The 26,649-nt window shown below is 38.5% G+C and overlaps 1 protein-coding gene across 2 annotated transcripts in view; it reads left to right on the plus strand.

The window, feature by feature from the left end:
• The window catches only part of LOC149845843 (psbP-like protein 1, chloroplastic), a 61,483-nt gene extending 39,958 nt beyond the window's left edge, over positions 1 to 21,525 (plus strand). The window contains exons 7-8 of one of the 2 annotated variants that reach the window (XM_089997752.1): positions 13,829 to 13,925; positions 21,159 to 21,525. In XM_089997752.1, the coding sequence (XP_089853878.1) occupies positions 13,829 to 13,925; positions 21,159 to 21,262 (201 nt within the window). In that variant the 3' untranslated portion in view covers positions 21,263 to 21,525. The remainder of the gene's footprint in view (positions 1 to 13,828; positions 13,926 to 21,158) is intronic. The other variant, XM_089997753.1, reaches the window with a different exon arrangement.
• Positions 21,526 to 26,649: the final 5,124 nt, after the last annotated feature.

The raw sequence follows: 26,649 nt of genomic DNA on the forward strand, positions 1-26,649 counted from the left end.
TTTGTTGTTTTTTGCATCGCCACGAGATCAAGGACTCACCTAAGAAAACACAGAAACCAGTGGTGGAGTGACGGTTACTAGGGTCACCTCCCCAATCTGAGTCAGTATAAGCAAGCAATTTCAATTCAGAGGAAGAGGATAGAAATACTCCCTTATTTACCGTTCCCTTCAAATATCTGATGATGCGGAGCACAGCACTCATATGAATGGTTGTAGGAGCATGCTGAAACTGACTGGCGATGTGTATAGCATGTGACAAGTCGGGTCGAGTAATGCTAAGATACATTAAAGACCCTACCAACTGCCTGTAAGGGGTAGGATCGGTTAGAGGCACACCGTCGTCAACCTTCATTTTTGCTCCCACAACTTCAGGAGTTTCGCATACTTTGTCATCAGAAATACCTGACCTATCAATAATCTCGCAGACAAGTTTAGATTGAGATAGAAAATAACCACGTTGCGAATAGGCAACCTCAATTCCAAGAAAATATGTCAGAAAACCTAAGTCTGTCATCTCAAATTTTGAAGTCAAGACAGACTTAATACCCTTGACTCCTTGAACATCATCACCTGTTATTAACATGTCATCAACGTAAAGTAATAGAATTACAATCCCTGCATTAGATTTTCTAGTAAACAAAGCAGTGTCAGTATAACATGATGAAAAACCATTTTCCAACATTACACTGATAAATCTATCATACCAGGCTTTGGGGGCCTGCTTTAAGCCATAGAGAGCCTTACGAAGACGAAGAACTTTATCCTTAGGAATTATCATGCCTGGTGGGGCATCCATATATACTTCTTCGTTAAGATCACCATTTAAAAAAGCATTTTTAACATCCATTTGAAAAATGTTCCAATTTTTAATAGATGCAATAGTAATAAGACACCTAACGGTAACCATCCGAGCTACAGGGGCAAAGGTTTCTTCGTAATCAATTCCATACTCTTGCCCATACCCTTTAGCAACTAACCAAGCTTTATACCTTTCTAAAGAACCATCACTCTTAGTTTTAACTTTAAAGACCCATCGACAGCCTATAGTTTTCTTTCCTATAGGTAGAGTTTGAAAATCCCAAGTTCCTGCCCTTTTAAGAGCGTTAAGTTCACTTTGCATGGCATTTTGCCATTCTATACATTTATTAGCTTCTGCAAAATTTCTTGGTTCGAAATAAGAGTGAATAGCACTAAGACAAGCCCTATATCGGGGTGAAAAAGAATCAAACGATACAAAGCGGGTTGGAGGTCTTCTATTTCTTTCAGATCTTCTATGGTCAAGAGGAGTGGAAAGCTCACTATATTGATCAATAACACTTCTAAAGGTGTCTTGGTTTCTACGAGAGTAGGTAATAGGCTCACTTGGAACTCTATTTTCTGGATCATTATGTTCACCAATATCTTCATCATTTTCCTCATCATGGTTTAATGATACATCATCATCACTGGATATGTCATCATTACTAGATAACAAGTCAAATAAGGAGTAATCAAAATTTTCTTGTTGAGAAACATTTTTTTCAAAGCCACTCTCATTTTCTAAAAAAGTTACATTTCTAGAGACATATAGCTTATCTTCTCGAAGATCGTAACAACGAAACCCTTTTTGAGTTTCGGAATAACCAAGAAAAGCACAAGGGATAGCCTTGGGTGAAAGCTTGTCATTCTTATCCGTAAGTATGAAACACTTACATCCGAAGACCCTTAACCTATTATAATCAGGTTCAAGCTTATGTAGAATCTGAAAAGGAGATATTTTGCCTAATAACCTAGATGGTAGACAATTTATTAAATAAACAGAAGCAAGGGCTGCTTCGGCCCAAAAGTTTTTAGGAATATTTTGAGATATAAGAAGAGTTCTAGTGGTCTCAATAATGTGCCTATGTTTCCTTTCAACCAACCCATTCTGTTACGGTGTTTTAGGACAAGACCTTTGGTGAATAATACCGTGATCCTCAAGGTATACCTTAAAGTGATTGGAGAGATATTCTCCCCCAGAGTCACTTCTAAAAATCTTTATGTTGCTATTGAATTGATTCTTAATCATTGAGTGAAAATTTTTAAAACATGAAAACACTTCATGTTTAAACTTAAGAAAATATATCCACGAGTAACGAGAAAAGTCATCCACAAATATTACATAATAAGAAAAACCTCCTTTTGAAACCACAGGTGCGGGTCCCCAAACATCTGAGTGAACAATTTCGAAAGTTTTGAAAGAGAACATAGTTCTTTGCTCAAAAGGTAAGCTGCGCATTTTTCCGAGAATGCAGTCTTTACAAGAAAAAGAGCTTTTACATAGGTCTTTTGCAAAATGTAAATATGATAACTTGGTGATATTAGGATGACCAAGTCTTTTGTGCCATACATTTATATCTTTATGTCGGGCAACATTACACAAAACTTTTGGAACTTGAAGAGATTCCATATAGTATAGATCTCTTCTAAAGCCTTCCCCAATCAACTTCCCGGACTGGCGATCCTGTATTAAGCATTTGTCACAAGAGAATTTAATATCACAGCCATGGTCCGTGAGTTGAGAAACAGAGAGGAGGTTTAAGTTAAGTTTAGGTATAAATCTGATTTTTGGAATAGAAAACTCTTGAGTTTCAAAATTACCTATTCCTTTAATTTCAAGAGAGGTTCCATCAGCAATGGAGACATAAGATGGGGAACGATTTTTCAAATAATCGGAAAGTGACAAAAAGTTTGGGGACATATGAAAAGATGCACCAGAGTCCAAAAGCCAAGAGATTTTACCTGGAGGAGAAGACGTGGATACGGCCGCACCGGAGGTAGATCCCTTGAGGAGAGGTTGAAGGGCTTCCACTATTTGATTTATAGAAAGGGTCCCACTTGAAGATGCCTCATCCTTCTGTGGTACCCTAGTAGTAGCCATAGCTAGAAGTCTCTTCCATTTAGGACATACGGGTTTGATGTGTCCCGGTTCTTTACAAAAATGACAAATAGTTTTGCTATAGTCCCTTCTTCCTCTTTGACCACCATTTTCACCTTGATTTTGGAATTTAAAATGAGGGGGACGAAAGGTTTTTACATTGTTTCTGGGTCTTGATACGGCATTGACCTCACTATGTTCTTCAATATTACAAGGGACCGCAAGAACATTTGGTCCTTGTTTACATAAATTCATACGAGTCTCTTCACCACTTAACTTGGTGAGAACATCTTCAAGAGAAGGGGGAGTGAAAGAGGAGAGAAGAGATGACCTTATTTGCTCAAATTCGGGCCTTAGCCCATTTAAGAAGTTGAAGAACCGATTTTCTTCAAGTTGCTTATGACGGAGCTCAATTTCCTCTCCACTCCATTTAGGTTCAAGCATTTCAAGCTCATCCCAAATAGAGGAAAGATCGGCAAAGTATTCCCTAATCGTCATTTCACCTTGGGAGAGAAAGATAGCCTTCTTTTGAAGGTAATACTTGTGAGAGAGATCCCTTGAGGTGTACATTTTTTCAAGATAATGCCAAGCTTCCGATGCCTTTTTGAATTTAATAATGTTGGCATTAATCTTGGTTTCTACGGATGAGAAAAACCAAGAGAGAATCTTGAAATTCTTCATTTCCCATTCATCGTGTTTCTTGGAGTATTCTTCAAGAGCTTTGGTTCTTTCTTCTCCCTCAAGAATCTTGATTTCGCCTTCTTTAACTATGGTAATCTTGGGTTCCGGTTCCGGAATAGTGCCAAGAACATATCCCCATATCCCTTTCCCTTTTATATGAGCCTCCATATTTCCGGCCCAAACATGATAGTTGGACCCATTTAATTTGAAACCAAGAGCAAAATGGGACTCTTTTTCACCCATTAGAGAGAAGAGAGATAGAGAAAAAAGCGTACCAACACAATATTTCCAACACCAAATTTGCACAAGATCCTTCTAAAATATTTGAGAAGAAAGATCCACCACTTCAATCTCCAAGAATCGGAAGGCACGTTTTTCGAGGCACTCGAAAAAAAGAGAATCCCACGATCTTCAATAATCAACCTTGCTCTGATACCATGTAAAATTGTCTATGAAAAGACAATACACATACGAGCACAAAGAATATGAAAAAGGATGTGCACGAAGGCACTCTCACAATACTTGAACAAATACGCAAAAGCGTAAAAATAATAAACATGCACAATGGCATGTATTTTATAGAAGGAACCGAATGCTTGAGACTCTCAAGCTTAACAATATACAAGGGGGAACACCCCTATTTATACAAGAAGTGGGAGGTGCTTGGGGGCTCCCCAAAGGAGTCGTTGGGGAGCTCCCAACGGTCACAATTGTGACCGTTGGGGGCTCCCCAACGACTCTATTGGGGAGACCCCCAAGGCACCTTTTTGAAAAAGCAAAAAGGAAAAAATAAAAATAAAAGAAATTAAAAAATAAAGAAAAAGTTACAACATATTCCAAATGGAATATGCGCAAAAGTGTAAAAGGACTAAAATACCCTTTTCGGGTAAAAAGGGGAAAAATGTATAAATATATATACTTATATATAGAGATACGTATACATATAACATATGTATACGTATCTCTAGGTATATAAGTATATATATTTATACTTACAATAATGTTTTTGAGTATACATTTTAACATATATTTCTAAAGATGTCACATTCCTTGAAGAGGAAAGTGGTTTTTCGCCCCAACCAAATGAAAATATTGATTATTCATTCTTATTTGACTTATTGCCTAAAGATGATCATATTGATCCTAATAAATTCCTTAATGAAGATCTTGTTGAACATCCAAGCAATGATCAAAACTTAGAAGAAAATGGTTCAAGACAAATACAAGTCTACTCTAGAAGGAATGAAAGGAATCCTCCTTGTGCCCTTGAAAGATTTTCCCAAAATGAGTCCATCGAAGAGACTTCTCAAAGAAGGTCAAATCGAATTTCTAAAATACCAAATAGGTTTGTTTCTTATGATTCTTTTTCACCTAATTTTCGAGCATGTCTTCTTGCTCTTCACTCTTTTCATGAACCATCTCATTACAATGATGCTAAGCAATATGCTCATTGGAATGATGCTATGCAACTTGAACTTAATGCCCTTAAAAAGGCACAAACTTGGGAAATCATTGATCCTCCCAATGGCAAGAAACCCATTGGATGTAGATGGGTTTTTAAAGTGAAAACTAAGAGTGATGGTTCATTGGAAAGATATAAGGCTAGGTTGGTAGCCAAAGGATATGCCCAAGAGTATGGGGTAGATTATGATGAAACCTTTGCCCCCGTTGCTCGAATGACTAGTGTTCGAGCTCTTATTGCTATAGCCGCAGTTAAAAAATGGCCAATTTTTCAACTTGATGTTAAAAATGCCTTTTTGAATGGTAATTTAAATGAAGAAGTGTATATGGAACCACCTCCAGGTATGGATTTAAATGGAAAAATTTTGAAATTAAAAAAGGCTTTATATGGTCTTAAGCAAGCACCTAAAGCTTGGTATGATAGGTTTAGTAACAACAACAAACAAACAACAACAACAACTACGCCTTCATCCCAAAACAATTGGGGTCAGCGATATGAACCAAAAAAGAAATTCATTTTGGGTCTTCCACATGAATCCTTTTCCTCCAATCATTTCTATCCAACGCCATGTCCTCGGTGAGGTTCAAAGCATTCATATCCTTTCCTATCATCTCCATCCAAGTCTTCCTAGGCCTACCCCGACCTCTTTTAACTAATATATTTTCCCATTTCTCCAACCTTCTAACTGGAGCATCATTAGGCCTTCGCCGAATATGTCCAAACCACCGTAAACGATTCTCTCGCATCTTATTTTCAATGGGTGCAACACCTACCTTCTTACGTATCTCTTCGTTCCGAATCTTATCTTTTATTGTATTTCCACACATCCATCTAAGCATCCGCATCTCAGCTACACTCATTTTTTGAATATGATGTCTCTTGGCAGCCCAACATTCCGTACCATATAGTAAAGCGGGTCTAATAGTCGTCCTATAAAACTTTCCCTTCAACCGCAATGGCATTCTACGATCGCACAGCACTCCAGTAGCACTTTTCCATTTCATCCACCCAACCTTTATCCTATGATTTACATCTCCATCAATTTCTCCATACTTTTGAATGATGGATCCCAAATATTTGAAATAATCATTCACCGGTATATCTTGCTCACCAAGCTTCACTACACTCCCATCACTACTTCGTTGCTTACTAAACCGACATTCCATATATTCAGTCTTACTCTTACTCAACTTAAAACCTCTAGCTTCCAATGTCTGTCTCCATAATTCTAACTTAGCATTAACCCCAGCTCTAGACTCATCAATCAAAACAATATCATCAGCAAACAACATACACCACGGTACATTTTCTTGAATTGATCTCGTAAGCTCATCCATCACTATCGCAAATAGGAAAGGGCTTAAAGCAGATCCTTGATGTAACCCAACCGTTATCGGGAAATTGGTTGTCACCCCTCCACAAGTGCGGACATTGGTTACTACTCCTTCATACATATCTTTAATTATACTAATGTACTTGAGAGAAACACCTTTCTTCATCATTGTCCACCAGAGAACGTCCCTAGGTACTCTATCGTATGCCTTCTCTAAATCAATAAAAACCATATGCAAATCTTTGTTCCTCTCTCTATATCTTTCAATAAGTTGTCTAAGAAGATGTATAGCTTCCATAGTTGATCTTCCAGGCATAAAACCAAATTGATTCTCCGATATCATGACAACCTTCCTCAACCTAGACTCAATCACCCTCTCCCAAAGTTTCATAGTATGACTCATGAGTTTTATACCACGATAGTTTGTGCAATCTTGTATATCACCCTTATTCTTATATAAAGGCACCAAAGTACTCTTCCTCCACTCATTAGGCATCTTATTTGTTCGCCAAATCAAGTTAAAAAGATTTGTCAACCATTCTAAACCTTTCTCTCCCAAGCATTTCCAAGCCTCGATAGGTATACCATCTGGGCCAACTGCCCTTCTTGATTTCATTTTCTTCAAAGCCTCTGCAATTTCTTTCTTTTGAATCTTGCGCATGAAGTCACGATTTATCTCATGAAAAGGAATGGAGAAGTCTCCAAGATCTTGAGCATGACTATCATTAAATAGCTTATCAAAATAATCTTTCCATCTCTCCTTAATCTCCTCATATTTGACTAAAACCCTTTGCGTTTCATCTTTGATACATCTAACCATACCCAAATCCTTCGATTTCCTATCTCTCATCTTTGCAAGCCTATAAATATCCTTCTCGCCTTCTTTGGTATCCAACTTGTCATAAACCTCCTTATATACCTTAGCCCTCGCGTTTCGAACAACTTTTTTAGCTTCCTTCTTTGCTATCATATACTTCTCCAAATTCTCATTATCACGACTCTTACTTAGATTTCTATAACACTCTCTTTTAACCTTAATAGCTAATTTGACATCCTCGTTCCACCATGATGTATCCTTACCTAGTGGTGCACCGCCTTTAGACTCACCCAATACCTCCTTAGCTACTTTTCTCATACCACCCGCTATCTTATTCCACATTGATTCTGAATCCTCCTCGAGACACCAATCAACTTCCTTAACTACCTGCTCTACAAACATTCCTTGTTTAGCTCCTTTCAGTGCCCACCACTTAATTCTAGGATCTATCCTATGTCTATCCCTTTTGCGGCATTGTCTAATTCTAAGATCTAAAATTAAGACTCTATGTTGTGTAGCTACACTTTCTCCTGGTATAACCTTACAATCGATGCAACAACCCCTATCTCTCTTTCTAAGTAGGAAAAAATCTATCTGACTCGTATTAACCCCACTTTTAAATGTTACTAGGTGAGACTCCCTCTTCCTAAACCAAGTGTTTGCTAAGATCATATCATAGGACAAACAAAAATCTAAAATCCTTTCTCCACTTTCATTTCTTTCTCCTATACCATAGCCTCCATGGATATTCTCAAATCCATCCCTACTAATGCCTACATGTCCATTAAGGTCACCGCCGATGAAAAGCTTTTCTCCATAAGATGTCTCTTGTACTACTCCATCTAAATCTTCCCAAAATTGATGCTTAATGGAATCATCTAAACCTACTTGAGGTGCATAAACACTAATAATATTAATAATATCCGTACCTAATACTAATTTAATAAGTAAAATTCTATCACCCTTCCTACGGACTTCAACTACATTATCTATAAACTGACGACTCATAACAATCCCTACTCCATTCCTATTCCTATTTATTCCTGTATACCAAATCTTATATCCCCAAGGTTCTATCACTTTAGCTTTCTCACCTACCCATTTGGTCTCTTGAAGACATAAAATATCAATCTTTCTCCTACACATAACATCTACTAACTCTACCAACTTACCAGTTAAAGACCCTATGTTCCAAGTGGCTAACCTAATTTTATGGTCTTGGACTAACTTCTTTACCCCCACCCGTCCAACAAAGTGAGGGAACCCTTGCCTATTTGACACCACACCCGGGCGCCGGTGTGACGCGTCGCTTCTGGGCGACGACCTAGCAACCCTTGCACATTTATCACTGCCTCCGGGCCTAGAGAGTACAGCGCGTCGCTCAGTAGGGAACGCCCCAACGAAATTCTCATATTGGTTCATTTTCATAGGATATGACAAAGTTTTTATGCTGGCTGTCACAGGCCTACCGCAACCCTCCTCCTTTATCCGGGCTTGGGACCGGCAGTGTATAACTACACAGGCGGAGTTAAATAAATTTGGTAACGTATTAATAAATTTGGGCTTTTCTTCTTGTTATACTGACACTGCTCTTTTTGTGAAGAGAACAGGTGACTCCATTATTATGCTTCTGTTGTATGTTGATGATATGATCATCACTGGGAATGACAAAAAGGGAGTAAATGATGTTAAGTCTATGCTAAAAGATACCTTTGATATGTCTGACCTTGGTTATTTACGATATTTCTTAGGTATTGAAGTGGCTTATTCCGAACGTGGATACATCTTATCTCAGATGAAGTTAGCTGCTGAAATTTGTACCAAATCAGGAATATCTGACGAAAAGAAAGTTGAGACTCCCGAAGTTATCAATGCAAAACTTAGACTTGAAGATGGTGTTCTTCTTGAAGATCCAACTCCCTACCGTCAATTAATTGGATCCCTCACTTATCTATCCATCACCCGTCCTGACATAGCTCATGCGGTTCATGCAGCAAGCCAGTTCCAGCACGCACCTACCACAGTTCATATGGCGGCCGTAATGAGAATTGTGCGATATATCAAAAATACCATCTCAAAGGGACTCTTCTTATCCTCTTCCTCATCTCTTGAATTGACTGCTTTTACTGATGCTGACTGGGGAGGCAATCCCAATGATCGTATCTCAATTACGGGTCTTTGTATCTTTTTAGGAGAATCTCTCATCTCGTGGAGATGTAAGAAGCAGCAGAAAGTCTCCTTATCATCTACTGAAGCCGAGTATCGGGCTATGGCGATGACAACTATGGAAATCGTATGGCTCAGAAGTCTCCTTGCCGACATGGGCGTTCTCATTTCCACTCCTACCAAGCTCTGCTGTGACAACAAGAGTGCGATATACATTGCCAGCAATCACACCTTTCATGAACGGACAAAGCATATCGAGATGGATTGCCATTATGTTCGAGACGAATATCTCAGAGGGACTATTTCGTTACCATATGTTACTTCAGAATATCAGCTGGCTGACTTCTTCACCAAAGCGCTTCCAACTCCACGATTTATGTTCCTCCTTAGCAAACTTTCGGTCTTCTCCCCGTAAAGTTTGAGGGGGCGTGTTAAAATATATATATATATATACACTTATATATATATATACATCCGTATATATATAAGTATATGTATATACATATATGTATATATATTATTTCTCATTTAGATAAATACCCGATAGGGGTATTCTTGTAAAACCACTTATGTATTTTTCTCCTTTTTATTTTTTCTCTTTTTCCCTTTTTCCTTTTCTTTTTTTTTTTCTTTATTTTTCCTTTTTGTAAAGACCACAAGGGGGCCCCACACTTGTAGTCGTTGGGGCTCCAACGGTCAGATTTCTGACCGTTGGGGCTCCCAACGACTACAAGGGAGCCCCCCCCTTGTGGTTCCTTTAGTGCTTCCCTCCTCTATAAATAGAGGAGGTCTTCCCCTCTTAAATGTATGGGTTTATACCCCTCTCTCTTCTCTTCTTCAATAATATCCAACTTATGACTTTAAGTCATTTCCATATTTGAGAGTTTTTTGTGTGTGCACATTTGGTGTTTGTGTTCTTGGCTTTAGTAGTCACTCTTTAAGAGTGACATTTGCTCTATTGGTGCTTCCGCCTCTTTTCATTACAAACCTACCTTAGTTCTATGCAGTTTGCAGCTCCAAGTCCGATAGAGCTTTACTAAAAAATGAAGGTGGTGGTTGCGGGATCTCCAGTTGTTCTCTAAACAGAAAGAAACAGGAAGTGGGAGGGCGAACCTCCAGCTGCCTGTTCCTAACAGAGAGAGAGAGAGAGAGAGAGAGAGAGGGTCTGGAACGAGAGGGGAGACTGCCCTTTTTATAGGCAGAATCTGAACCAGAAGAGGGGCGGTGATGGTGTGAATGCAAACCGAGTTTGCGTGTGGTAGGGAAGGGGCAAGGGTAGGGTGGTGCAATAGGTAGGGGGCTGAGGGGAAAGGGGGTACGGTTTATGGGAAAGTGAGGTGACTCATATGGGTTGAGGTGGATCGGATCCACTCCGATCCACATGGTCCAACCGACCTACGTTGCGCCGTAGGGGTCAACTCTTCTAGGCAGGGAGTCGACCCTTGTGGTCCCTTATGCCCTACAACACCAAAACACAAAAAGGGGTCAACTCTCTTTATAGAGGGTCGACCCTCGAGGGTCATTTTCAAGCAAGGGGTCAACTCCTCTTTTGGAGGGTCCACCCTTTTTGGTCAAATGTCCCCAAAAACCTTTCGGGGGTGCTCCAAACTAATTTTAACTCTAATTTTGACGAAACAAAGATCATTTTCTTCAAAATTTTGATATGAACACAACCGTATACTCGAAATCATAAAACATGCTTCAGAATTTCTATTATATCTCATTTATCTATTTAACCAAAAATTCGCTGGTATTACACTCTCTGTCTCTGTTCCTTATGATGTATGGATATCAAGACAGGTTTATGGTATGTCATTGTATGTCTGGGTGGCACACACACACACACACACACACACACACACACGGAGAGAGAGAGTATACACGATATGTAGAATATGTAAATGTGGAAGCACTCGGAAGCGCCCAGCACCAGAACTATGAACTACCAACAGCAGCACAGGTATGCTGGTCATTAGAAGTATCCATGCTGCACATATTCCTACACACATATAACATATATTCGCTAACATCGGTAAGGTTAGTGGATGCTAACAAGTTCACTAAATCCTTTTGCACATAATGAAGTTTTAACCTGGCATGGTGGTCCATACATACATTGTCACCACTGGGATAGTTAAAAAAAATTATAATACGTAAAAAGCATCTGTTAATTGTACTTCAGAAATCCAGCTCACAATTATCATGTATTCTGTATGAATGTACTGAAATACCCTTGGTGACATTGATGTAAGTACTCACAATAATTTATTCCATAGTTTGTTATTGAAAAAGGATTTGGTGGACATTTGATGCAATATGAAGGCCGTAGATGTTAGCATGCACATGCAGAGCAAATAGCGTGGCATTGTTTACTTCCATAAATTTTTGTAAACATCAACAAGTTCACTGCAATTATACCTTCTTACTCATATACACAAACTAAAGGGTCCTTGGTGTAAATTGATGCAAATATGCACTAATGGTGTTTCAGAATTTGTTATTGGGCAAAAGGAATTGGTGGTCATTTTGATACACACTCGATGCCATGGAGGTTAGCATGTGTGTGTTTGTGTTTGTGTATCTGCATGTAGGCTGCCAGGGCATCAGATACCTGACACATTTGGATTCACCCTAATCTGGATAATGTATGATCGGTTTGGGTTTATGCTGAGCTGAGAAAATAAGAGCCCAAATCTGACACCATAGAGGGTACCTAAGATATGTACTTCAAGTATGATGCTTGGGTTCAGTTTCAAACTGAATATTATTCTGGGCCAGACCTTTCCCCAGTAATATCCAAGTCTGGTTCCTAATGTCCTTCGTTGTGTATGAGTGGTTGTGCTTTTGGTAAGAAATGGCATTCTTTTAGCAAGCTTGAGATCTCCATGAGTGCTTCCAATATTGGTTTGGATGGCTGAAAAAGGCATCACTAGTTTAAACTTTGTTTAGCCTTTGGTTTCATTTCCTTAGTTTGCTATGGATGATGCCCTTGGCCATTTACCCTTTCGGTAAATCATGAATAATGTTTCATGGGATGCCGACTTTTATTATAATTTATATGAAAAATGTGAATATATCTGCTCTTCGCATTATTTGTAGCCTCATTTTCTCATTCCTATGTAAGAAATGTACTTTAGAGTCGCATGCTTCTAGCTTACAATCATGTCTTGTTATCTTTCATTGGCCTAGGCTTGATGTTTTTCTAGCTTAGTGACTAAGTGGATCTTAACCTAGGTTACAAGCATACATCATTGCTCAGAATTTGTGTATTTTTGTATTTGGAGAACAAGTGATGCAGCTTAAATATTACTAGGGGTGTCAATGGGTCGGGTTTGGTTCAAACCCAGGTGGAACCATACTTGGAGAAGATTTTTGGGTATGGAATCGGGTCCTAACCCGGATCTAATCGGGTCCACTATAAGAAAAACCATACCCGTACCCGATAAGAACTACATGAACCAAACCCGGACCATACCCGGTAAAACCATATTTTTTATCACTTTTACATTGAAAATTTGCAGGTCTTAATTGTAACTCAGGTCGGGTCCGGGTCTAGTATAAAATTTCATAAACTATACCTGGGTCCATGTATTAATCGGACCTTCGGGTCTGGACCCGGGTCTTCTTATTTATCACCATACCCGGACCCTGACTCATTACCATGCTGAAGATTGAATATGATGAGCTTCAAACATTTTCCAGATAAACCTATATTCATATTTGATCTTTCACATAAATGGCATCGGTTTCATCTTATTCTGGACTGTTGAGTTTATTACATTGGGATGATAAGACTTTCATAAAAAAGTGTTCTTTTATTTTCATGTGGCTGAATTTGTTGACATTTTTGTTATGCACTGTCCCTATTAGTTAAGCATTGTATTCTAACCTTAATACTGAAAATCTTACCTGCTTACAAGATTTTGCCTGAGTGACCTTCCTGCCGATGTTTGTGTGCATTTTCATTTTTTCAGGATTACACTGCTCAGCACTTTCTTGTAGTTCTGTGATGATCTTCATTTTTTAACTTGTAGCCAGTTTACACTCCCATATGCTGATCTTTGTTACTATTTGCTATTTCAGTACTCCTTAGATATGGTTCTTTGCTGCAAGCATGGATGCTTCTATATATATATATATATATTCTAGCTAGATGCTGCCTGAGTTATCTGAGTTCAGTACAAGACTTTTTGTGATTTCAACATTCTGCACTTTTCTGGGAGCTATTTCCTAAGCTCATTTAGATTAGATATCCGACACGCTAGTGCTCATGTAGTTCAGTAATTTAAGAGTCATCTTTCCTTGCATATAGTTAGACTTCATGCAAAGCAATATTCTAGGTTTTGCTACATCTTTTCTCAAATGACATCAAGCAAGAATTCTAATAAAAATAAGAACTTGATTGACTCATCTCCGGCTATGGTATAATGGGCCTTTGTATGTAGAGGTTACTACATGTTTTTTCTTATGCAGCATGTTGTTGATGGGAGATCATACTACACCTTTGAGTTTATTGCTGAGGCTCTAAACTATACCCGCCATGCTCTTTGTTCCATCTCTATCGGCAATGGTACGAATTCATACCCTGTTTTTTGTTCAAAAAGTGTGGAGAAGACCATCTTCTTGTTCTTTTAATCAGTTTTGCTTATTAATGTTTTTTTAGTATTTCAAATTTCCAATGTGTTTGAGGACCAAATATTTTTCTTGCAATTTGTTCTATTTTGTGTCAAGTCTGCAAGAGATAGAGGCAGATCCTTGCTTAAATTTCAATAGTCATTCAAGTGGTGAGGTGCAAGACCCAGACACATCATTTCACTGTCATAATCGTATGCAGCCAATATTATCACTTCACAACATTTCAGGAGTCCGGGTTTCATGTATTTTTTGGTACTATTCTAGACATGTAGGAACAGGACAGCTAGCTTCTCACTTTTTCTGTGTTTCGTTAGGTGGATGTTGTTCTAACTTTGTAGGCAGTTGGATTCTTACTATCATGGAAAGCTACTAATTGTTTCTCATACCTTAGTAGACAGTTGCATTCTCTTGTAGCCGTCCATGAGCATCAACTTAATATGAAGTGTCACGGACTTAACACATGATATTTAATCTAGGCTAGAACTTTGTGAGTCAATATTTATATAACGGCCCCATTTTGCTGCATTTCATGGTTAATGTGCTAGTTAGATGGAAGTTGATGTTGCTCCATAGCCTTGTTTTGATGCAATCATTCATCTTTGTAAGGGGAGTCTGTAGATTTTGTTTGGAGTTCGACTTAATGACTGGTCACATTTTGGAAGTTCATTTGGTTCTCTTATGTGGGATAAAATTATTGAAAAGGAAAAATAAAAAGCTTTAAAATTTGAATTATTAAAAAAGAAAAGTATATGTATTGGATTTTTTTTAGTGATGAAACCACCAATTTTTTCTGGATGTTCCTGTTACGGGCTGAGAGGTGTCACATTGACCATGGCCTGTTTTGGTGTCCTTAGCGTAAAACTGCATGGGAACTCTCCCCACCCACCAGAAAAAGGTTTCCCTTCTGCTTCGGCTTGTACACGGGATGCACCCCTCAGATTTTGAACTCGGATGTCCTTTCAACTGAGGACAATTGAGCCACCCCCTGGCCAGGTGTGCGGAGCCCATTGAAAGAATGAAACCCTAATCTACGATGAGAGAAGAGAAGAGAGGGAGAGAGAAATTTCCAGCTGAAAGGAGGGTTCAATCCATCGTGACTGCCCTCTCATTCTATTTAACATAAAGTGTAAACATTAGGGTACGAAAATACCCTTTTACAAAATAATAATTTACAATACATGAACTGGATCTGGACCTGATCCATTATACAAATGGATCGGGTCAGACATACAATGAAGATAATAATGTCTTCTTTTCAGCCTCCCTCAAGTTGTGCATGGTGTTGGACCATGAACAACTTGTTCTTCAAAAACCAAAATCTATCCTTTGTTAACCCTTTAGTGAGGATATCAGCAACTTGTTCTTTTGTTGACACATACATGGGCTCAATCTCTTTGTCTTCAACCTTTTTCCTGATAAAATGTTGATCTATTTCAATGTGCTTTGCTCGACTATGGTGAATGGGATTGAATGACATGTTGATGGCACTTTGATTGTCACACAGCAACAGTGATCGAACAATCGTCTCTCCCATTTCAGTCAGAAGATGTCTTATCCATGTACCCTCGGCCGTGGCAGTGGCCATTGATCTGTATTCGGCCTCAGTGCTCGATCTAGCAACCGCCTTTTGTTTTCTACTGCTCCAGGATACCAAGTTTGGCCCAATGAAGCTGCAATAACCAGATACTGATCGTCGTTCGTCTGGATCCCCCGCCCAATCAGCATCAGCATAAGTAATAATCTCATGGCCCCCACCTGGATCTAATTCTTCCTTGCCTTTGTATACCAGCCCATCACCCACTGTACCCTTTAGGTAGCGAAGTATACGTTTGACTGCCTCCATATGTGACACACGAGGTTCATGCATAAACTGGGATACCTGATTAACTGAATATACTATGTCGGGTCTAGTAAAAGTCAGGTATTGCAACATGCCAACTAAACTGCGATACTTAGTGGGATCTCCATATATATTCCCTTCTTGTGAACTCAATTTATGATGAATGACACTTGGAGTTGTTAACGGCTTACAATCTGTCATGCCTGCTCTGCCGAGAATGTCCAGCGTATATTTGTGTTGAGTAAGGGTAAGTGTATCATTCTTGTTATCAACTTCTACCCCAAGAAAATATCGCAGCTCTCCCAAATCTTTCATCTTAAATCTCTGATTTAATAACTTCTTCACCTGCTCAATGTGGCTTTTACAATTCCCTGTGATGATGATATCATCAACATATATCAACAGAAGGGTAGTAACTCCTTGTTCATTGTGAATGAATAATGAGTGATCCAGAAGAGACCTAGAAAAGCCATGCCGTTGTATTTCTAGAGAAAAACTGTCGAACCAGGAACGAGAAGCTTGTTTCAAACCATAGAGTGCTCTCTTTAATTTGCATACATATTTTTTGGCGTCTCGTTCTGCATATCCAGTGGGTTGTTCCATGTAAACCTCTTCTTTTAAATCCCCGTGCAGAAAAGCATTTTTCACATCCAGCTGGCTCAATGTCCATCCATGTTTAATGGCTAGACTCAACACAATACGAATAGTCCCCATCTTGACAACAGGACTAAAAGTTTCATCAAAGTCTTGGCCTTCCTCTTGTGTGAATCCCTTGGCTACCAGTCGAGCCTTGTACCTTTCGATGCTCCCATCTGGTTTATATTTTATCTTGTACACCCATTTTGACCCAACTACATTTCTGTTCAGTGGTCTAGGCACAATCTCCCATGTGCCACATTCATGTAAGGCCTCCATTTCTTCATTCATTGCTTCTACCCATCTTCTAGAGCTCGCAGCTTGATAGAACATAAGAGGCTCATCCTCTTTACTTATGGATGTCAAGAATAACTGAAAATCCATTGAAAATTTTTTATAACTTACCCACCTGTCAAGTGGATGTCGAATCCGTGAAGATCTTCTGATATCCATTTGCTGCGAAACGGATGATCCAGATGGATCCGTGTTCGAACAAGAAGTGAATGAGGGCTCTTTCTCTCGCCGAGTGTACACAATTCCCTTATACCTTGTTGGCTCCAAGTCATATGTGACAGTTTCCTCCGTTTGAGTCTCATTGGCTGAATCCTCATGTGGCTCATTCTGACTGCAATTTTCTGGACATTCTACTGTACCATTGGAGAAGAGTTCTGAATTTAACCATGGGTAGTATACCTCAATGCTGGAGCTTGAGTTATCAGTATCCACCATAGTTGAATTATTATCCTGATCAGCAAAGTTCATTTCATCGAAAATAACATTCCTTGATATTTTGACACGCTTACTCAGGGGATCATAACACCTGTACCCTTTGTAATCTTCGGCATATCCTATAAACCTGCATTTCAAAGCTTTATCTTGGAACTTGTGCCCGAGTGAGCTATCAATGTGCACATAACAAACAGACCCAAACACACGTAATTCATGATAATCAGGTTGTATGCCAAAAAGAGAGAAGTATGGTGACTTATTTTCTAAGATATTCATGGGCAAGCGATTTATCACATGAACTGTGGAGTGGAAGGCCTCAGTCCATAATGATGTAGGGAGATTGCTCCCGTGCATCATGCTCATTGCAGTCTCAACAATATGTCGATGCTTCCTCTCAGCAATCTCATTTTGTTGAGGTGTATGAGGGCAAGACACTCTTCTCTTTATCCCATTATGTTGAAGAAAATTAACAAAGTCACTCGAGGAGAATTCACCTCCTCCATCACACTGGAAATTAAGAATGTTGGTAGAGAAATGATTTTGAACGAAAGAGTGGAATTTCTGGAACAATCCAAAAACTTCTGATTTGTGCTTCATAAAGAATATCCAAGTATAACGTGAATAACTATCAACGAAAATAAGATAGTATTTACTGCCAGAAAAAGAACTAATTGGAGCAGGACCCCAGACATCTGAACAAATGACCTCAAATGGCCTTGAAGCTCTTTTATTAATGGAAGCAAAAGGTAAGACATGACTCTTACATAGATGACAGCTAGAACATTTTGTATCAACGACTTCTGAACTCAGACTGGACTTAGGAATAAGATTATTCATGATAAGTTTTTCAATAAAATGGCGACCACAATGGCCAAGACGACTATGCCAAAGTCTTGGCTTATTACTTTCAGAAACATTAAATAAAAAATCAGAATCAAAGACTTGGTGAGGCTTCAAGGATGAATAGTTGGGATGAATGAAGGAAGGATCTTCTTGGAAGATGTACATGTTGCCCCATCGTTTTCCTTCAGCGAATGTCCTCCTCGTGCGAAGATCCTTGACATAAACAGAAGAGGGAGTAAATTCAACTGAAGCATTTGCATCATCAACAAGCTTTGAGACAAAAACAATGTTCTTTTGAATATTAGGAGCATGGATGACACTTGGAAGTTTAAGAGAGGACTTTGACATGTGTATAATGGCATTTCCAGTATGTGAGATGGCATGATGTGATCCATCTCCTGTGATAATGCTATTCTTTCCAACATAAGGTGTAAGAGTCAAGAGTTTACCTACATCACCTGTAACATGAGTAGCTGCTCCAGAGTCTACATACCAAGTTCCTTTGTCATTTTGTTTCATATTCAATCCTGCCAAGGCTGCCAACAACAACTCTTTTACTTCTCCATCCTTTCTAGCCTCTGCTTGTGGAGTTTTCCCTTTGTTTTGAGGATTAAACCAACAGTTCGCTTTAATGTGTCCTTTCTTGTTGCATAGGAAACATGTGGGAATGGGTCTTTGTCCCTGAACATTGGGTGTTGGAAGTATGCCACGACCTCCATAGTTATTTCTCCCTTGTCCTCCTTTTCCTCGAAAAGAATTTCCTCTACCTTGACCATAACTCATTCCCATAGCCAGCACATCTTGTGTTCCGGAATTCCCATGAAAAGCTTCAGAGGAACCTTTCAGATTCATCTCATATTGCAACAGTTTTGCACGAAGATCTTCAAACTTTGGAAGTTCTGGTAAACATAGTAAGGTTGTCGTCATAACATGATAATCTGGCCCCAATCCACTCAAGGTTTGTTGTACTTTATCTTTTTCACTGACGAGACACCCAACAACCGCCAACTGATCTGTGATGCCTTTCATTTTATTCAGGTATTCCATAATAGACATGGAATCTTTTTTCAGCATTTGAAATTCTCGCTTAAGAAACATAATTCTTGCCTCAGAAATTTGTGAATATGTTTGAACTAACATATCCCACAGTTCCTTTGCCGAACAATCATCAGGAAGAGCAATAAGGACCTCCTGTGAAAGAGTTGAAGTGATATATGCCACTAGCGATTGATCTCTCTTCATCCAAGCAACATATTCTGGATTCTTGTGAAAAACAACAGATTGTTCGCCTTTATCATCCACCTTTTCTTGCGAAAGAAATTCTGGAGGCGGTGGGACCGATCCATCCAGATGACCAGAAAGGTCCTGACTTTTTATAAACGGAATAATCTGTCTTTTCCAGGTCAAGAAATTACAGTTATTCAATTTTTCAGAGACTAGTTGACCAAGAAAACTTGACAGGCATAATTGCCCGTGAGTATATTCCATTTGATGAATATGCTTGAACTGACACTTAGGTATGAAGAACAAAGAACTCGGCTAACAAAAAAAGACAGATAAGATATGACAGATGGCTAACAATGATTTGCAGTGATTAGCAGGAAAAACAGCAGAAAGGAAAAGGAAATCACAGATCAAGAGATTAACAATGGTTAGCAGGGATTAAACCACAGATCAAGAGATTAAATGTAGGAAAAACAGCAGGAAAACAACAGGGATTAAACCTGATGAACCTGATTTCACAAAGAAGCAATCACGGCTGAAAAGAAAACACAGATTGATGCTGTAACACACGGCTGAAAGAAATCACAGATTTTCTTCACAAAGATTTTCTTCACACAGATTCACGCTAGGTATTTGAGGGCCACAATACCACACAGATTCAAATCACGGCACACAGATTCACGCTGGGATTCACGGCTGATAAGTTCACTCTGCTGACGCTGGTGGATTCACGCTGGGATTTGCTCACGCAGACTCAGGCTGGGTTTTCTTCACGCAGACGCAGATTCACGCAGATGGGCTTTCTTCACGCAGGCTGGGCTTTCTTTCTTCACGCAGGCTGAAATCACGCTGATTCACGACCAGACATTCTTCACTGGGTATTTACGCTGGGTATTCACACCCAGATTCACGCAGATGGATGATGCAGATCCACGTTGATGCAGATCCACGCTGATGCACACGCTGTGCTTTCTTCACGCAGATTCATGCAGATCCACGCCTTGCTTTCTTCACGCAGATTCACGCAGATCCACAACAAGCTCTGATACCATGAAAGAATGAAACCCTAATCTACGATGAGAGAAGAGAAGAGAGGGAGAGAGAAATTTCCAGCTGAAAGGAGGGTTCAATCCATCGTGACTGCCCTCTCATTCTATTTAACATAAAGTGTAAACATTAGGGTACGAAAATACCCTTTTACAAAATAATAATTTACAATACATGAACTGGATCTGGACCTGATCCATTATACAAATGGATCGGGTCAGACATACAATGAAGATAATAATGTCTTCTTTTCACCCATGTGGGCATATATCTTGGAAAATTAGTCTATATAAATGGATTTAAGAAGTTTTTCCTTAGAAATGCTTAGATGACTGGCAGCATGATACAACTTTGTTTTTGTTTTCCCCTGACAAAATGCCCACATTTTGGATAATACACACTAAATCCATCGAGCACATCCTCTGTAAGGTCAATATTCTTCTTGAGAAACACTCTAGAATAGGCAATTCCATCTGGTTCCTGACTTCAGCAGCTGGTCAGGAAGACCATTGACTTCATGTGGTCACTTAAACTACTTTTCACAGGATCCACTGATCCTTTTGTGGAAATGGATTTTACAATCGCTCTAGCAGGTGATTTATATTCCCTGAGTATGTTCTTATGTATAGTAGTGAATGTTGCTCTGTTTCTTTCGAAAGACTTGACAATTAAAACCAAAATGCTTGAACTTCTTCCCTTTACGAAAACAACATTCCTACATTTTGGAGCACACACAAACACACAGAAGCACCAGTTAGCTAGCATGTGTGTGTGTGTGTGTGTGTGTGTGTGTGTGTGCATGGGTGTGTTATAGCAAATTTCTTTATTATGTTATACACTTTCTTGCAGGTAAGTTTTACACTCTGACAACAGGAGCCAATGAAAGGAGGTGGGATAAGATGAAGGACAAATTACACACCGTTGTGGATTCCTTCAAAATTGTTGCTGTTTAACTTGCACCTTCCTCCCCCTTTCTTTCTTTGCAACAAATCATTGTTGAGGATGACTTGATTACAGCACGGCTGTTTCTGAGCTGTTAGGAGGCATTATTTATATCATCACAAGCTATACTAAAAGTGCAACAGCATGCATGCACTGTTGTAAGCTTTCTTGTAATTTTTGTGTACAGGTGATTCAATTCTATGATATGTTAAATGATAACATTCTGAATTGACAGTTTTATCATCAGAATCTGGACGGAAATTTCCACAGAAAACCTTTTGCAAACAAGCTGCATCATGTATCTTAGTGCATGCTTGAAACCAAACACAAATCTCTGTAACTTTTTAAAAACATTAAATGATCATACTGTCCTTGCAAAATGACACATTCCTCGAAATGCCCTAAAATTTGCGAAATCCTCCCCATGTTCAAAATTTCGGATGCATAACTTTTTTAGAACATTTTTACCTTTCGTACAAGCGAACCTCTTGAGGTTCGCGCGATTTATAGGTACGTTGTAGGAAGCGCGCAACCTCTCAATAAAAAAAATATTCACATGATGATTTTGCAGATCTCATGAATTTGACATAAACAAATTTGCGAACCAAGCATGATTTCATCCCAACAAAGGAGATTTGCACATCAAACACATGCATCTTTTCAAGTTTGCAACCACCATGCGAACCTTCTATAATTAAAAGGTTCTAGCTCATCAAGTTCGTCCCATGCATTTGCGATAGCCTAAAAATTCATGCGTATGCCATGTGAACTTTCTGTAATTGAAAACTTGCGAACTTTCACAAATATTGTATGACATTCGTAAATACAGTACAACCTTCGCGAAGACACCCTGCAAACTTCTTTTAAGTAAATGATCCTTAAGAAAGTCCGCAAATATATACTTACTTTCGTAGATACATGTTGCGAATGTCAACATTTGCACTCTAGTTATACCTCTGTAAACATAATACTACCTTTGCAAATATAGTGCGACCTTCACAAAGAAAGCAAGCATGTGAACCTCTTATGATGAAATACTCTTTAACGAGATCGGCAAATATACGTTGACACACACAAATTTATTTTGCAAATGTTCATACCTTCACAAGCTTGTTGATTTATAAAAAGGCATTGTGATTATTTTTTTGTTTTAAGTTTGTTTTATCAATTTTGAAACACATTCATGGTTAGAAACCTTGTATATGAATTATTTAGTGTGTCTTATCATTTTTTAAACACCTTCGTTATTGGAAACCTTATTTATGTATTATACATTGTGGGTTATCATTTTTGAAGCACATTTATAGTTAAACACTCTGTTTATATTATCATACATTGTGTCTTATCATTTTGAGGTGCATTCATGGTTAAAAACCTTGTTCATTTATTGTTCATTATGACTTATCATTTTTTAAGCATATTCATGGTTGAAAACCATGTTTATGTATCGTACCTTGTGTCTTATCATTTATAAAGCAACTTTGTTCATTTATTGTTCATTATGCATTCATGATAAGATAAGATGAATATGAAGAAAAATAACTGATACATGTTCAACTTTATGTATTACCTAAGTGAGCATGCTTATGTTGAATGCATATGTATATTTGTCCATGCATTTATGATGAGGTAAGATGCATATGATAAAGTATACACATATATGTATTTGCCACAGAATTTGCACATCATGTCATGGAATGAATGCCATATAAACCATGATGCATGTTTTGAATAAGATGCATGATATAATGATGTCATGAAATGGTTGTAAAATACCATGTTTGTTAAGTAGCATGCTAAGATAATTTAAAATGAATGTCACACGATTTTGACATGAGACACATGCACTATGACATAAATGAAATGTATAGCATGTCGTGGAGATATACACTATAAATTGTTTGATCTTGTCCTAAAAACTGTGCCATGAACTAGATGTAATATCCTATGAAAAATATAATGCAATGATGCACATCGTGAGTTAATTACAAATATGATTATGTTTTTGTGCCATGATATGATGTGATGTATGTCATCATAAGGCATAAGGTTAAATGAACCTAGTAAACATCATTAGCTACATGTATGGATTTTCTCTGTTATGAAAATGAATCTTGCAATGTATAGCTGAAATGCGCTCTTATAAGCATGGGTGGGATTTGAACCCACAAAGTGTGAGCGAAAGTCTCACGTCACAATGCATACATCCACACATTAAAAAAATTGGTGTTATCGCCTTCACAGGCAAGGTGCTCTTATGGGCTAGAGACGTCAAAGCATATGAATGGGTTGGGTGCAAACCATGTCATGACATGTATACTACCCTGAAGGGGTATTTGGGTCACTGGGTCTATTTGCTTCATAAATCAAGGGGCATGAACCGCTAAGTACCTTAAGAAAGAAAATACTAACCCAATAACTCATTCGTACTATTGGTCTACCTGAGAGAGGGTAGAATGGTATAACATCGAGTGATGATATTGCATCTGGGTTTCATCTATATGTCATATCGACTTGAATTCAGGAGCAATGACATCCTTGGACCTCCTCTCACTCAAAGTTAGGGAGGTCAGGGTTATCCAAAAGTTGTACACCGCGTCTACTGCAGTAGTATAGATTGCAATCTAGTTACCCTTGCCGAGATTCTCTCGATCACGGACTGCTCGCTTATGGTGGGTTATCCGGTATGTTAGGAATTACAAAAAAATACATTAATGGCATAATAAGCATTATAGTATTCTCAGCAGATATGATGAAATCGACCTTCATGTACCCAAAGGTGTAATCAAGATAAACAAAGATATTCTAACACTGCTAACTATCTCACTACACTTTAATGATTGTCATATCCATTATAGTTGATTTCAATGATTATGATATTTATTTGATTTACATGTTGTGATTGCTAGCTAGTTGATTATGTGATGCAATATCAATGGATAGTTAATCTTTCTTGTGCATACATAATACATATGCAGTCTACCAAATTGTGAAGTCATGATAAGCATGATGTGATATCAATATTAGATGCTTTTGAATTATTCATTATCTATATGATTGTGGATTTTCTTACTTGCTCGCAAGTGTTTAACCCTGTTTCATGGAGTGCAGTTGATGATTGAGGAAGTAGTGCGATGTGGCAGTGAGAGGGGGAATCATCTTTCTTACTTGTCTTGGCGATCCTATGACTGCTTTTGGGGATCTCAATTCATTTGAGATGTTTTTAATTAATTCTGCAAACTTTTATTTCAATTTATGAACAAGTGATGTGATTTTGGAATGAAAATGTTTTACAAATCATGTGAGTGAGGATGGATCTGGTTTTGATGAGAATTAGGTCCTGTCCAGATCGACCCATTGTCCAACTTTTAAACCCAAACCATATTTGATAGAGTTCTGGTGTAATGCCTAAAAATTTTCAACTTTGAATATGTTCTCGCATCATTTTCCTTCCTTTGGATGTCATGTTTTCTATTACCAACAACAGTGATTGCCCAGATGAAAAGCATTACGAAGCAATTCCTTTGGTATGACTTAGACTCACACTGTCATATTCATCTCATATCGTGGGATAAGATCTGCAAACCAAAATATGAAGGTGGCTTCAGTATAAAGCCTCTACGAGAGCATAATGCAGCTTGCTTAGCAAAAAGAGGATGAGAGATATTGCAAAAGAACACGAATCCATGGGTTCAATTGTTCCATGCAAAATATCTTCAGAGAGCAACAATATGGTTCCCAAAAATCCTTAGCAGTGGGTGACATGGATGGCGCAGTCTCACTCACGGGTTGCAGTTTGTTAATGAGGGAATTCAGTGGCACATAGGAGATGGGTAGGATACAACGTTCTGGTTAGATCGATGGATTAACCACACACCACTGATTAGGCATCTCCACATGCCCATTACGAAATCTCTAATTAAATATCTCTTACGTATTAGGGTGGTTGATATGGTTTCACTTGATCAGGTCATTCAAGAACAGATCCCGACCAACATCATGCAGATTGTAGTAACAGCAGGTTTTCAGGATAACCCAGTTCAGATAAAACATAGTATTCAAGACTTGATAACATTGGGTCAGAATCATACCCATTAGCACGATGGATCTGGTGCAAGAACCATTACCCAAGGGCTGCCTTGAACCCCTTATTGGCGTGTGAAGGAAGCTATGCCAAGATCAACTTCAACAGTTGAAATTTTCATTTCATTGGCAAACAGGTGTTATCTATGTGGCAAATGGGAGGAGAGAGTTTCCCACATTTTTTTTATGTCCAGTTGCATAACAATCTTGGAGTCTAATCTGTAGAATGTTTGGAAAATGGTGTATATTAAGCGGAATTGTACAAGAAGCATTACAGAAATGGGGTAGATGCCATCAGCCTTTAAAATCCTTCATCAGGCATGGATGCTTGCATTCCAAGTTCACATTTGGAAATTATGGAAAATTCAAAATCTGATCATTTTTTTAAGAAGGGGGTTCTCAAGAATTCAGATTCGACAGATGTGTTTCGCTACCACATGGAAACATGTGCTAAGAATATGTAATGACACAGACCATTTGATAGTTTGAAGATGGCGCTATGCGGGCCAATGGACCCCATTACCTGCGAATTGGAACTAGATCAATACTTTTAGCGTGTATCGGGCAATGGCGGATAGGGTATGTAATGCTCAAGGACGTCTTTTGAAGGCAGGGTGGTGCATTGATGATGCGTCCATTACAGAGAGAAATCAAATGTTGGATATAGATTTTTAACTCTTCTTGCTTCAGCTAGTATCATACTGGAATCATCTGGGATTTGGTGATTCATATTAATCAAAGTTTGGAAGGAAGACGAAGAGTGAATGGTTTCATGGAGCAGTTCACTCAATGTTTATATCATTTCTATCGGGTTGTAGTTCGGTTTGTTCCCAAGGAGTGTAATGGAGAAGCAAAATCTCTTGCTATCATGACTACCACTAACGCATTTGAATCCAGCATATATTCCTCCATTGTAAATATGTAATTACTGTTATCATTTCAATAAACAGGTAGGGGTCTGCCTAACCCCAACTTTCTGTCGGAAGAAAAACCAGCTCCACTTGTATATTCTACAAAAGATACAGAAAGAAATGTGCTTTCCCTAGATTAGGATGATGGTAGGGTATAATCGGTAAACAAGCCAAACGAACCAATTATAAGGTATTCAGGCTTGGTTCTTTTTTTAGTGAGCTAGTTGAGCTTAAGTTCATGGCAAGCTGGAATTAGACAAGCTGAGTTCAAGCTGGCTCTTTATAACAAAATACATTTTTCACAATTGAAAATAATGAATTTTTGCTTCTAGACTTATTGAGGCAAGCTCAAATTGGCTCATTGAAAAATTACAAAATAAATTCATGTTTCAATGAGCAATAAA

The sequence above is a fragment of the Nuphar pumila genome, chromosome 2, assembly GCF_984573655.1.
Source record: "Nuphar pumila chromosome 2, dmNupPumi1.hap1.1, whole genome shotgun sequence".
NCBI lineage: Eukaryota > Viridiplantae > Streptophyta > Magnoliopsida > Nymphaeales > Nymphaeaceae > Nuphar > Nuphar pumila.